Source organism: Chrysemys picta, chromosome 1 (genome assembly GCF_011386835.1).
Source record: "Chrysemys picta bellii isolate R12L10 chromosome 1, ASM1138683v2, whole genome shotgun sequence".
Lineage (NCBI taxonomy): Eukaryota > Metazoa > Chordata > Testudines > Emydidae > Chrysemys > Chrysemys picta.
In genome coordinates, this window is record NC_088791.1 from 147,337,610 (window position 1) to 147,350,548 (window position 12,939).

Here is a 12,939-nt window from a genome sequence, read left to right on the forward strand (position 1 = left end):
ACGAAGATAGGTGCTCCTCCACCTAACACAAGTGTGGGGCCCGATCAAGTTGGCATGGTCAGAGGCCTCATAGCTCCACACAAAACGGGCAGGATAAGGAACTCCCTTATAACCTTCAGCCCAGTGGTTAGGGTACTCACCCAGGGAGTGAGAGACCCTGGTTCAATTCTCCCCTTTACCTGATGAGAAGGGAATTTCAGTCAGGATCTGCTGCCTCTCAGCAGAGTGCTCTAAACTCTGGGTTATGGATATTCTGATGTGGATCTCCCTTAATCTCTCCCCTTGAAGTTCCATTCTCTAACCTGTTACCTCCTTATTCTGCCACTGGTTTCCATTTAGAAACCTGCAGAAGGAGGTGTGTTGGATTGGGAGGAGGAGCAATCGCCCTACTCAGTGTCTTCAGCACTCAACAAAGGGTGGGGGAAAGAGCAGCTGGGAGTGGGCTGGAACTATTGTTGAGAGTGGGTGAACGCTCCTTCTCAATTCTGTGGTGCAGAACACTGAAAATACTCTTCTTAGAGTTGCAAGGAACAGATTTAAAAATGTTATTAAACCTAATGTAAAAAAATTATATAGTACACAGGCTAAGAAAAGAATGTCTGTTCATCTGGGTATTGTATTGTGGATAATCTAAGCACTAAGTTTATTTTAAAAAGTCATAAGATACATATCTAATATAACTCTCACTCACCAATGTGAGGTTTCAGAGTAGCAGCCGTGTTAGTCTGTATCCGCAAAAAGAACAGGAGTACTTGTGGCACCTTAGAGACTAAGGTGCCACAAGTACTCCCGTTCTTTTCACCAATGTGAGTAAATTCCTCTCCTTAAATGGGGCTGGAATAGTTTACGCCAGTCTTGTACTGGTGGATTCTGAGAGTATTTTTCACTCTTAAGGGAAGACTTGAGGAAAAAAACATCTTGTAGCTCCTGGCTAGTACATTGGCTCTTCTGTCTTGCTTTAAAGATGCAAGAAGTTTGGTCCACTGGAATAGATTTGAGCCCAGATCACTCTCTGCAAAGTACATAGTGTACTACTGGTTGTGAAATAGATGCTTATAAATGGTCCCCAGAACGCTACCAGTATGTGAGGGGAAAAATGGTTCCCAGAAAGCTACGTGTATGTAAGGAAACACTTCGCTGTCTGTGGGAGAGAAGTTGTCCAAGAGGAAAGGAATGAATTAGAACAATAGAAAATGTAGACAGAATACCCACTCAGAAACCTCTCTGGACAGTGAGATCTGTTAGGCATCCCTTGAGACATTCAAAACTGGGCTGATGAAAACCTTGTAGAACAAACCACAAGGCACAACTATGCACTATGCTCCAACGTGATGTGGAGGAAACATGCCATTTTGTCCATCTCTAATAGCTCTGACAACCACAAGTTGGCTGATTAAAAGGACCACGTCAGTCTCCTATACCAAGAAATTTAATCAAACAGCAGTCTCCTAAAAACAAAGGTTTCAGAGTAGCAGCCGTGTTAGTCTGTATCCGCAAAAAGAACAGGAGTACTTGTGGCACCTTAGAGACTAACAAATTTATTAGAGCATAAGCGAAGAAGTGGGCTGTAGTCCACGTAAGCTTATGCTCTAATAAATTTGTTAGTCTCTAAGGTGCCACAAGTACTCCTGTTCTTTTTCCTAAAAACAAAGACTTTCAGAAGAGTTGAGTTTGTGTTTGTCTGCAAAGCACATTTCTACTGCAACTGTCTCGCCAAGTTAATATACTGCTTTTTTTGTGAGGGGGAATGGGTTTAAGGCCTACATGCGAGCACTGCAGTCAAGTTACACAGCCTCTCCAGTGACTTGGTGCTTCTGTTCTACTCGTTGAGTGCTTAGCTTCTGAGAAGCAGACTGGAGCCAGTACACCTCACCGCATGTCCTCAGGCTGGCTGAGTGCTGCTGTAGCAGCTTGCCATCTTGTGGTGCAGGAACTATGGGAAACTAATGAAATGGAAGTGATTTGCTGCAAGGTGGGGTTTGGTGTGGGGATGAAGAGAAGTGAGTTGCTTTACTTCTTGCCCTACCAAGACTTCAGTGTCTTATCCTTTGTATGTTTCTTTAGGATGCCGGACGGGGGAGGCAAAACTGACAAAAGGATTTAACCTGGCTGCACGATTCATTATTCACACTGTGGGACCCAAATACAAGAGCAGATATCGCACAGCAGCCGAGAGCTCCCTGTATAGCTGCTACCGCAATGTCCTGCAGCTTGCAAAGTAAGCACATGGCAATTTGGGCCAGGGTCTGTTATCCATAATACATGCTGCTTCTGGGCTGCCTGGTGTGGGCAGAGTCCAAGTGGGTACGAATGCCCATCAACACCCTCTCAGACCTGGGCAGAGTCTGGGACCACTCTGCTCCCTCACTTATGTGCTCCGGAGGCATGAGTTGCCATTTTGAAGGGAGAATACGCACACAGAATTGACTTCGTTGTATCAGATCATCAAGACGTGTATCCCAGCCTGGCCAAAAGATAATACTGATTGCCTAGGGGGAACGGCATACTTCTCTTCCCACTCCACCTTCCAAACAGTGCAGAAGGCCAGAAATGTACTGTATATTTGGAGAGGGAAGGATCCATTCTGACTCCTGTGGTAAACAGCTGATCCCCTGAAGTCTGAGGTGCAAGTATGCGTGTCTTAGCAAGTATGCCACATGTGATGGCATTACTGATTATATAATTCAGTCCAATATGTGCCTCTAAGCTTCCTGTAGTGATGAGTGACTACAATGTGAAGCACTTCCTTTTTATGGTGTTACTTATGCCTTGCAGAAAATCCTATAAAATCTTCACACTGTGAATCAGGGTGTTTCTAAATCCATAAATGATTAGTTTATGGCTTTTACCTTTTTTATCTTTGATTGTTTTTCTGATCTTAATATATTTAAGTATGTTTTATACCTTTGGGCTTTTGAATTCTTCAAAGTTATTTTCTTATGACTGCTACTGTCATTTTAGCAACACCTTGTGATAAACAGTGAACAAGGAGCAACATCTGGGAATGGAGCTTTGTGCTTTCTTAGGGAGAGGGGGAAACAACTTTTCTAGATATTTGAAGATCTGTTTGTTACGGTGCAATGATAGTTGCTTTGTAGTCAAGTTTACTCCTGAGTTTCCATAATAAGGCCACTTTTTTCCAGAATCCCCCAATCTTCTCAAATCTATAGTTTTATGTGCCTTAAAACTGGTAGCTAGGTCTGGGCCTGAGGAGAATTTTCCTGCAAACTTTAAAGTGATTTGGACAAGAAGTTTCTGAATTATGACACCCTGAAAATAGAGTTCAAGAGACTTCATTTTTCTATTATTGGGGGGGGGGTGATGGATTTTGGTACAAAGTAGCAAAGCAGGAAAAAATAAAACTTAGTTTACTAGATGGTGTTAGGTGGCAGTCACCTTTCAAAAGTAACTAAGTTTGGACTTTGTAAAGTTGGCAGTCACCAGCTTTGATCTTGGTATAGCATATTAAATAGTTGCTGGAGACATGCACTTTTCACTTCTTAAAAAAGGTCTCTGAGCTTGTTCTTGCTGCAGGGAAAGGGCTAACAATGTAACTGATCACTACAAGCACTTGTCAGTGCAAAAATAATTATTATTATTCCACCCAGAGGGCAGTGTGGAGGACCTAAGAAGCTTCCTAAGATTTGCCATGGATTCTAGTCTCCAGCAGACCTAACAGGCCCCACAGGAAAGAGGGAATACTCTCGTGGTTTCCTTCCCTCTGTTTTCACCAACCCTCTGTTGGTCCTCTGATTTGCAGCAGTGGAAATCCTTTTTGGCAAACAGGAGACTAGTCAAGTGGATAAGACAGGGAAAAGCTAGTGTTGCTCTCCTGCCACCACTCCTAAGAACCCATTCCCTGCATCTCCCCTTCTTTTCCTGGCAGAGCCCACCTGCAGACAGCAGTTTTCCAGTGGACTGGGTGGGGGAGCGGCTTATGGGGAGCTTGGTTTGAGATATGAGGAAGTGGTCCAAGTGGGAAGGGACATTCAGGAGCAAATCAGGGGAGAAAGTTGGGGGCAAGTAGTGTTTCTCTGCCTTCTCCACCTAGTGAACCTCCTGTGGCTCATAAGGTGGGAATCCCTCTACTGCAAACCAGAAGAGATTCCTCAAGTAGAGATGAGGGATGTGTTAGTGCCATATCCTGCCCACTGAGCTGCTTCTCGTCTCCCCCATACCACCTGCTAATAGCTCACTCCTGTATAAGGTTCTTGTTTTCATGCCTGGGTTTCTTTTCTCCTCTTGACTTCAGGGAGCAGGCAATGTCCTCAGTGGGATTCTGTGTCATAAACTCTGTGAAAAGAGGCTACCCTTTGGAGGATGCAACCCACATAGCACTGCGTAAGTAGGTCTTGGAAGGTCACTGCATCCTAACACTACACCAGCTGGAGCCCAGTGTTGTGCACATTAGACTTAAATAACAGCATGGTGTTGGAGCATTTGGGGATGGGGGTGTTAAGCAGCAGAATGTTGGGGCAACAGTGGTGCCTTCCATTGGGTCAAAGTCAGTAGAGCTGTATATTCAGGTGTAGACCTGGCAAATGCCTAAGTGTTTCAGTCAGCATTGTTTTGCCAGGAGCCTGCATTTCTACCAGAGGTAGAAACTGGCCCAGTGTCTGAAAATCTTCCTGTTTTAGCTGTATGTACACACTCAATGGCATGTGAATGCAGAAGAACCTTCAAGGTGAAAAGGGGAGCTGGGAGAGACTTATGAAAGGAAGGTGGCGTTATGACTGACAGTGCTGGATTGTATGGATGTGCAGAGACTGACAGCAGCAGTGGCTTCTGTGAGGATTTTTGCTGTGGTTTAACCCATTTACATGAGAATTTCACTGCAGGAAATGTATGGAAATGCATCCTCTTTTTCTCCAAACTGCTGCTATTGCTTGAAAAGTCCTTCATTGATTTAATTTGTTTGGATTTTGTTCTCTAAACTAGTAACACCCCTTCCTTGCTGCTGTCAGTCTCTGCACATCCATACCATCCAATAATGTTCTGTGAAGTGCTGACCTTTTGTTTCTTCCTGTCCAAATGACTAACTAATGAGAGCTGACAAGATCAAAGCTTAAGGGCCCCATCTATACCACCAGGACATCCCAGTCTGGGGACCTGGTTACAAAACAGTTTTCTCCTGACTGTTAGTGTTGATGGGAACTTGACCGCATCCTCACATTATGCTAAACCTTTGGATAGTCCAAGAAAGCAGGAGAGAGGAAATAGTATAAAATCTGCAAATCACAAGAGAATCGCTTCTAATTTAAAATGCTTTTTGAAGTTTTCTCCAAGGCATCGGCAGTACTTTACATCTGCAGCAGGCCAGCAGGGGTGCACAATTGGATGCTACAATGAAAGGCCCCTCAGAGTGAGTGACAAATGTCACCATAAGTCTCTCTTCTCCGGTGCATCAGAAAATCATTGCGGTTATTTCTAAATTCATTGTCCTTCGTGGTGGTGTCTTGGTTTATTTGTGAGGCTTTGTGCTGATGAACCGGCTTTGGAGCAGCCTCTACTATTGAAGATTAGCTTGTGTGCAGTGTGGGGTTGCTTGAGGCGCCTGGCTTTCCTGGAAACTTGCAGTGCATGTTGGCTTGTTCTGGGACTTTCGCTCAACATACGTTAGTAACATTTTTCTGGAAGTAGTTCAGAGAATGGAGCTTGGCTCATGAGGGAATGGATTGAGTTGGCCTTGTGGGTCTCTGGGAACACATTTCACATCTCTGCCACTGCTTCTCTCTGGAAATTTGCCAGGCTCCTCTACAGTTCACAAGCAGTGTGCTCACAGATTCAGTTCCTAACACCTTGTGATTGTTGTCCTGCTTTTAGAGCCAATGTGTTTGTTTCTCATACCCATTTCCAGTTTACTATAAAGGGAAACTTGCATGGAGAGAAGATCTTTCGCCCTGTGTTGAGTGCCCCATTGTGCAGTGTCCAATATCTAGAAAGTAACAAGCTCCCAGCCCCAAGAGACTTGTATTCTAAATGAGAGAAAATACAGTTCAGAGTCATCAGGTGAGGGGTCTGTTCTCAAAATAATATGTTGGCTTTTTTGCACCTTGATTAATGTTGATGGGTCTTGCAGATGTGTGTAGAAAAGGATTTGGTTGGAGAGAGGGTGGCCATTCGGCGTTTAGGGAGGAGACTGTTCCCAGCAAGAGTGGCAGCAGGGAAGATACAAAGATAAATGGGACAAGTATACTGTCCAAAAGATGTGGAGAGGAGGAAGGCTTAACCAGAACAAAGGATGTGGGAAAGGGAGTAGAGAGAACTGGGAGCAGAATTTTAAGCAGGAGCAAAATTTGTGCAGAACCTTGAAGGTAAATTCCAGAAGCATGAACTTGGATGAAGACTGTACCTGTGAAGGGATTTGAATCTGAGTGTGACATGGTCAGAGGGTTGCAGTAGAAGGCTCTCAGTGGATTGTTTGAAGGAAGGAGGTGAGAAGCCAGCCGTTCTTGTCTGAGCTACTGCAGTCACTGCATGGACAAATGGTCTAAGAGAAAAGGACAGCTTTTGAGAGATCCCATGAAGGAAGAAATGACATAATCAACAGTGTGTAGCGAATATCATTCTGGTGTATATTAACAGGAGTGTTGTATGTAAGACACAGGAGGTTATTGTCCCACTATACTCAGCCCTGGTGAGACCTCAGCTGAAGTGCTGTATTCACCTCTGGACGCCACAATTTAGGGAAGATGTGGGCAAATTGGAGACAGTCCCAAAGAGAACTACAAAAATTATAAAAGGATTAGAAAACCTAACCTATGAGGAAAGGTTAAAAAACTGGGCATGTTTAGTTTTGGGAAGAAAAGACTGAGGGAGAGCATAAGTCTTCGGATATGTTCAGGCTGTTATAAAGAAACTGTGATCTGTTGTTCTCCATGTCCACGGACGGTAGGACAAAAAGGAATAGTCTTAGGGTACGTCTACGCTACCCGCCAGATTGGCGGGTAGTGATCGATCTATTGGGGATTGATTTATCATGTCTAGTGTAGATGCGATAAAATCGATCCCCGATCGCTCTGCCGTCAACTCCGGAACTCCACCGCAGCGAGAGGCGGAAGCGGAGTCGACGGGGGAGCGGCAGCTGTCAACTCACTGACGGCCAGGTAAATCAACCTAAGATACGCTGACTTAGTGTAGCTGAAGTTGCTTATCTTAGGTCGCCCCCCCTCTCAGTGTAGACCTAGCCTTAGGCTAGGTCTACACTATGCAGCTTTTAGCGACATGGCTCTGTCGCTACAGCCGTGCCGCTAAAAGGCATGCAGTGTAGCTGCTGTTTGTCAGCTCTCCTGCCAACAAAAGACTTCCACCCCCAACGAGCGGCATTAGCTTTGTCAGCAGTAGAGTGCTCCTGGCGACAAAGTGCTGTTCACACCGGCGCTTGTCAGGGGCAAAACTTTTGTCTTTTGGTAGTCTTAATCTGCAGCAAGAGAGATTTATGTTAGGTATTAGGAAAATCTTTCTAACTATAAGGGTAGTTCAGCTCTGGAATAGACTTCCAGGGGAGGTGATTGAATGTCCATCGCTGGAGGTTTTTAAAAACAGTTTGGACAAAACTGTCAGGAATGGTCTAGGTTTAGTTGGTCCTGCCTTAGCGTGGGGGGCTGGACTTGATGACTTTGCGAGGCCCCTCCCCGCCCTGCATTTCTATGATTCTATAACTATGGATATTCTTAATATCTAGCAAGCTGTCTTTTTGTGTGTGCCCACTCCACTGTGTATAAAGAAGAACAGGAGTACTTGTGGCACCTTAGAGACTAACAAATTTATTAGAGCATAAGCTTTCGTGGACTACAGCCCACTTCTTCGGATGCATATCGAAGAAGTGGGCTGTAGTCCACGAAAGCTTATGCTCTAATAAATTTGTTAGTCTCTAAGGTGCCACAAGTACTCCTGTTCTTCTTTTTGCGGATACAGACTAACACGGCTGTTACTCTGAAACCTCCACTGTGTATGGTGCTCCTAGCTACCCATTAGGGTCCTGCCTGTGGGGTGAGGGCCTTTCCCTACTTGCAGATGGAGGGAAGCATCTTTCATATTTGCCTATAGCTAGTGAGTGTCCCTGATTGTAGCTGAGATTGTAAATCTGTCTCCCTGTTTGCTCAATGTATTTAATTCTCTTGCTCACAGGCACAGTCAGAAGGTTCCTGGAGATTCATGGGGAAACCCTGGAGAAGGTGGTGTTTGCAGTCTCTGAGATCGAACAGGTATTTCTCGTCATTGTTCATCCTGTCAAAGTTCTTAGGTATGTTCTAATTCTTAGGGCACTGGAGCATTGGAGACTCTTGTTCCGTATGTTGTACTGTGAAGCTGAAGACCAGTTTCCCCATCCTCAAGTTGTTATATCTGTCTCTCATCATGACTGTTGGTTCCTCTTCATCCCTTTCAGCCTCCTCCCAGATGTTTCACCAAAAGCACCTCTCCGAGTTTCTTCCTGCTCACATTCTCACTGATAGCTGCAGATGCACTCCAAGCCACCCCACTTGTCACTTACAGGTTCCTGACTCATCACTTGGGCACCAGCATGAGGGACTTGGGTTAGATGGGATACTTGTGCAAGATGGTTTTCGGCTGTAAGAAGGCAGAGCAAGTCACTACATTCAAAATTCCCACCTTACATCCCTCCTGCTAAAAATCCTCCCTGCTCCCAAGATTAGCATCCCCACAGATCCTCTCACAAACACCTAGAAACTGACTGATTCAGACATTACTTGGGGAAATTAGCTAGCCACTGTTTTCTTTCCAAGACAAAAAGCCTTTGGCAGTTTGAGTATTGACATTCTTCCATGTCTTCTCACTGTATCTGTGTAGAGCGCCTCCTACTAATATGTGTATAACATAGCGAAGCCAGTCAGTGTTCTTGGCACTGGGATCTGGAATATATCTTGTATTATCTTAAGAACAATCTGGGCTTTTAAATGGAAAGGCTTTCTCCAAGTTCAGCTGCTAATCGGTAAGGAAAAAATAATGTGTCCCTTCCCTCATATTTCTCTATCAGAGATCATTCTCTACCCTTGCGTGGCCCTGGGGTGGCCAAAACATAGCTTGCAAGTGCCCTCTTCTTTAAAAGAGGTCCAGTCTACAGAAATGACAGATCATAATGTGCAGTGCCTCCAGCTTGATCCAAGCAGCCTTTGTTAGGATCTGTCATCCTTGCAGACTATTTTTTTATTTCAAGAAAAGGGGTGGCTGCAGTCTACCCCAGTTGATGTAAATTAAAGGCAGCCCCCTCTCTAGGCCAGTTGCCAATGTGGCATGGGATTGGGCAATATTTGATTGCCCCTGCGAACAAGTCTCAACACTTAGGGTTTCAGGGTTCCTACCTTCCAATCAAATTAATGTTTGCTGGCTTAGATTTGCCCGAGGTGAATCTTATTTTATCTCCTTAGCAAGCTTCTTATCTCCTTAGGCCCCACTATATTTCTGTTTCCTCTGTTTTGCTTTCACCTGTGGAAATACAGACATAGATAACAATAATAACTTAAAGGAAAGAATCGAACTAAACATGAAGCTTTGGCTAAGCATTAGAGGATTAAAAAGGTATAGCAATCTTGAAGTATGTGAAGGGAGTTAAACAGAGAAGGAGGAAGATTTCTTTAGGAAGATATCACTAGCAATAATGGATTGAAATTGAGAGGGAAAGTGTAGGCTGATAATATCAGACACAGATATACTGAAGGGGTGACCGGCTGTGATGGTATTGTCTCACAGGAGGGAAGTCCATTTCTCTAGATGCTAGTCTAGACACAACTTTAATGAAATACGCTCCAGGGCACAAGACTGCCCTGACATAAGAATGGCCATACTGGGTCAGACCAAAGGTCCGTCTAGCCCAGTATCCTGTCTTCCAACAGTGGCCAATGCCAGGTGCCCCAGAGGGAATGAACAGAACAGGTAATCATCAAGTGATCCATCCCCTGTTGCACATTCCCAGCTTCTGGCAAACAGAGGCTAGGGACACCATCCCTGCCCATCCTGGCTAATAGCCATTGATAGACCTATCCTCCATGAATTTATCTAGTTCCTTTTTGAACCCTGTTATAGTCTTGGCCTTCACAACATCCTCTGACAAGGAGTTCCAGGTTGACTCTGCTTTGTGTGAAAAAATACTTCCTTTTGTTTGTTTTAAATCTGCTGCCTATTAATTTCATTTGGTGACCCCTAGTTCTTGTGTTATGAGAAGGAGTAAATAACACTTCCTTATTTACTTTCTCCACACCAGTCGTGATTTTATAGACCTCTATCACATCCCCCCTTAGCCATCTTTTTCAAGGTGAAAAATCCCGGTCTTATTAATCACTCCTCATACGGAAGTCTTTCCATACCCCCAATCATTTTTGTTACCCTTTTCTGAACTTTTTCCAAGTCCAGTACATCTTTTTTGAGATGGGGCGACCACATCTGCACACAGTATTCATGATGTGGGCATACCATGGATTTATATAGAGGCGATATGATATTTTCTGTCTTATTATCCATCCCTTTCTTAATGATTCCCAACATTCTGTTTCTTTTTTTGACTGCCGCTGCACATTGAGTGGATGTTTTCAGAGAACTATCCACAGTGACTCCAAGATCTCTTTCTTGAGTGGTAACAGATAATTTAGACCCCATCATTTTATATGTATCGTTGGGATTATGTTTTTCCAATGTGCATTACTTTGCATTTATCAACATTGAATTTCGTCTGCCATTTTGTTGCCCAGTTACCCAATTTTGAGAGATCCTTTTGTAGCTCTTTGCAGTCTGCCTAGGATTTAACTATTTTGAGTAGTTTTGTATCATCTGCAGATTTTGCTACCTCACTGTTTACCCCTTTTTCCAGATCATTTATGAATATGGTGACTAGGACTGGGCCCAGTACAGACCCCTGTGGGACACCACTATTTACCTCTCTGAAAACTGACCATTTATTCCTACCCTTTGTTTCCTATCTTTTAACCAGTTACCAATCCATGAGAGAACCTTCCCTCTTATCCCATGACTGTGTACTTTGTTTAAGCGACCTTGTCAAAGACTTTCTGAAAATCTAAATACGCTGTATCCACTGGATCCTCCTTGTCCACATGCTTGTTGGCCCCCTCAAAGGATTCTAGTAGATTGGTGAGGCATAATTTCCCTTTACAAAAACCATGTAGACTATTCCCCAACAAATTATGTTCATCTATGTGTCTGATAATTTTGTTCTTTACTATAGTTTTAACCAGTTTGCCCAATACTGAAGTCAGGCTTATCAGCCTGTAATTGCCAGGGTCACCTCTGAAGCCCTTTTAAAAAATCGGCATCACATTAGCTATCCTCCAGTCATTTGGTATAGAAGCTGATTTAAATGATAGGTTACAGATGACAGTTAGTAGACCTGCAATTTCACATTTGAGTTCCTTCAGAACTCTTGGATGAATACCATCTGGTCTTGGTGACTTATTACTGTTCAGTTTATCATTTTGTTCCAAAACCTCCTCTAATGACACCTCAATCTGGGACAGTTCCTCAGATTTGTCACCCAAAAAGAATGTCTCAGGTTTGGGAGTCTCCCTCACATCCTCAACCATGAAGACCAATGCAAAGAATTAATTTAGTTTCTCCACAATGGCCTTATCGTCTTTGAGTGCTCCTTTAGCATCTCGATCATCCAGTGGCCTCAGTGGTTGTTTAGCAGACTTCCTGTTTCTGATGTACTTAAAACATTTTTTGCTATTACTTTTTGAGTCTTTGGCTAGCTGTTCTTCAAATTCTTTTTTGGCCTTCCTAATTATATTTTTACACTTCATTTGCCAAAGTTTATGCTCCTTTCTATTTTCCTCATTAGGATTTAACTTCCATTTTTTAAAGGATGCCTGTTTGCCTCTCTCTGCTTCTTTTACTTTGTTGTTTAGACATGTTGGCTCTTTTTTAGTTTTCTTACTATGTTTTTTAACATGGCTCGGGGGGGAAGGAAGGAGTGGGGAAAGAGGGTGGAATTGATGTGACTTAATACTTCTGTGACTCTTTAAAACTAGGGCTGCCAAGTGATTAAAAAATTAATTGTGATTAATTGCACTTGTAAACAATAATTGAAATTTTTTTAAATACATGGTATTCTATGTGTTCTACATTTTCAAATATATTCATTTCAATTACAACACAGAATACAAAGTGTACAGTGCTCACTTTGTATTTATTTTTGATTACAAGTATTTTCACTGTAAAAAAAGAAATAGTATTTTTCAATTCACCTAATACAAGTACTGTAGTGCAATCTCTTTATCATGAAAGTTGAACTTACAAATGTAGAATTATGTACAAAAAAACCTGCACTCAAAAACAAAACCATGTCAAACTTTAGAGCCTACAAGTCCACTCAGTCCTACTTCTTGTTCAGCCAATCGCTCAGACAAACAAGTTTGTTTACATTTGCAGGAGATAATGCTGCCCGCTTAATGTTACAATGTCACCTGAAAGTGAGAACAGGCGTTCTCATGGCACTGTTGTAGCCAGCGTCACAAGATATTTACTTGCCAGATGCACTAAAGATTCATATGTCCCTTCATGTTTCAACCACCATTCCAGAGGACACGCGTCCATGCTGATTATGGGTTCTGCTCGATAACAATCCAAAGCAGTGCGGACCGACGCATGTTCATTTTCATTATCTGAGTCAGATGCCACCAGCAGAAGGTTGATTTTCTTTTTTGGTGGTTCGGGTTCTGTAGTTTCCGCATCAGAATGTTGCTCTTCTAAGACTTCTGAAAGTATGCACCACACCTCATCTCTCTCAGATTTTGGAAGGCACTTCAGATTCTTAAACCTTGGGTCGAGTGCTGTAGCTATCTTTGGTAATCTCACATCGGTACCTTCTCTGCATTTTGTCAAATCTGCAGTGAAAGTGTTCTTAAAATGAACAACATGTGCTGGGTCATCATCCAAGACTGCTATTACAAGGAAAATATGGCAGAATGC

The 12,939-nt window shown here is 43.2% G+C and overlaps 1 protein-coding gene across 7 annotated transcripts in view; it reads left to right on the forward strand.

The window, feature by feature from the left end:
• GDAP2 (ganglioside induced differentiation associated protein 2) overlaps window positions 1-12,939 on the forward strand; it is a 44,254-nt gene that overhangs the window by 10,235 nt on the left and 21,080 nt on the right. For 5 of the 7 annotated variants that reach the window (XM_065586345.1, XM_005292728.4, XM_065586350.1 and 2 more), the window contains 3 exons: window positions 2,065-2,218; window positions 4,253-4,341; window positions 8,131-8,207. In XM_065586345.1, the coding sequence (XP_065442417.1) occupies window positions 2,065-2,218; window positions 4,253-4,341; window positions 8,131-8,207 (320 nt within the window). The remainder of the gene's footprint in view (window positions 1-2,064; window positions 2,219-4,252; window positions 4,342-8,130; window positions 8,208-12,939) is intronic. The other 2 variants (XM_065586356.1, XM_065586363.1) reach the window with 1 other exon arrangement.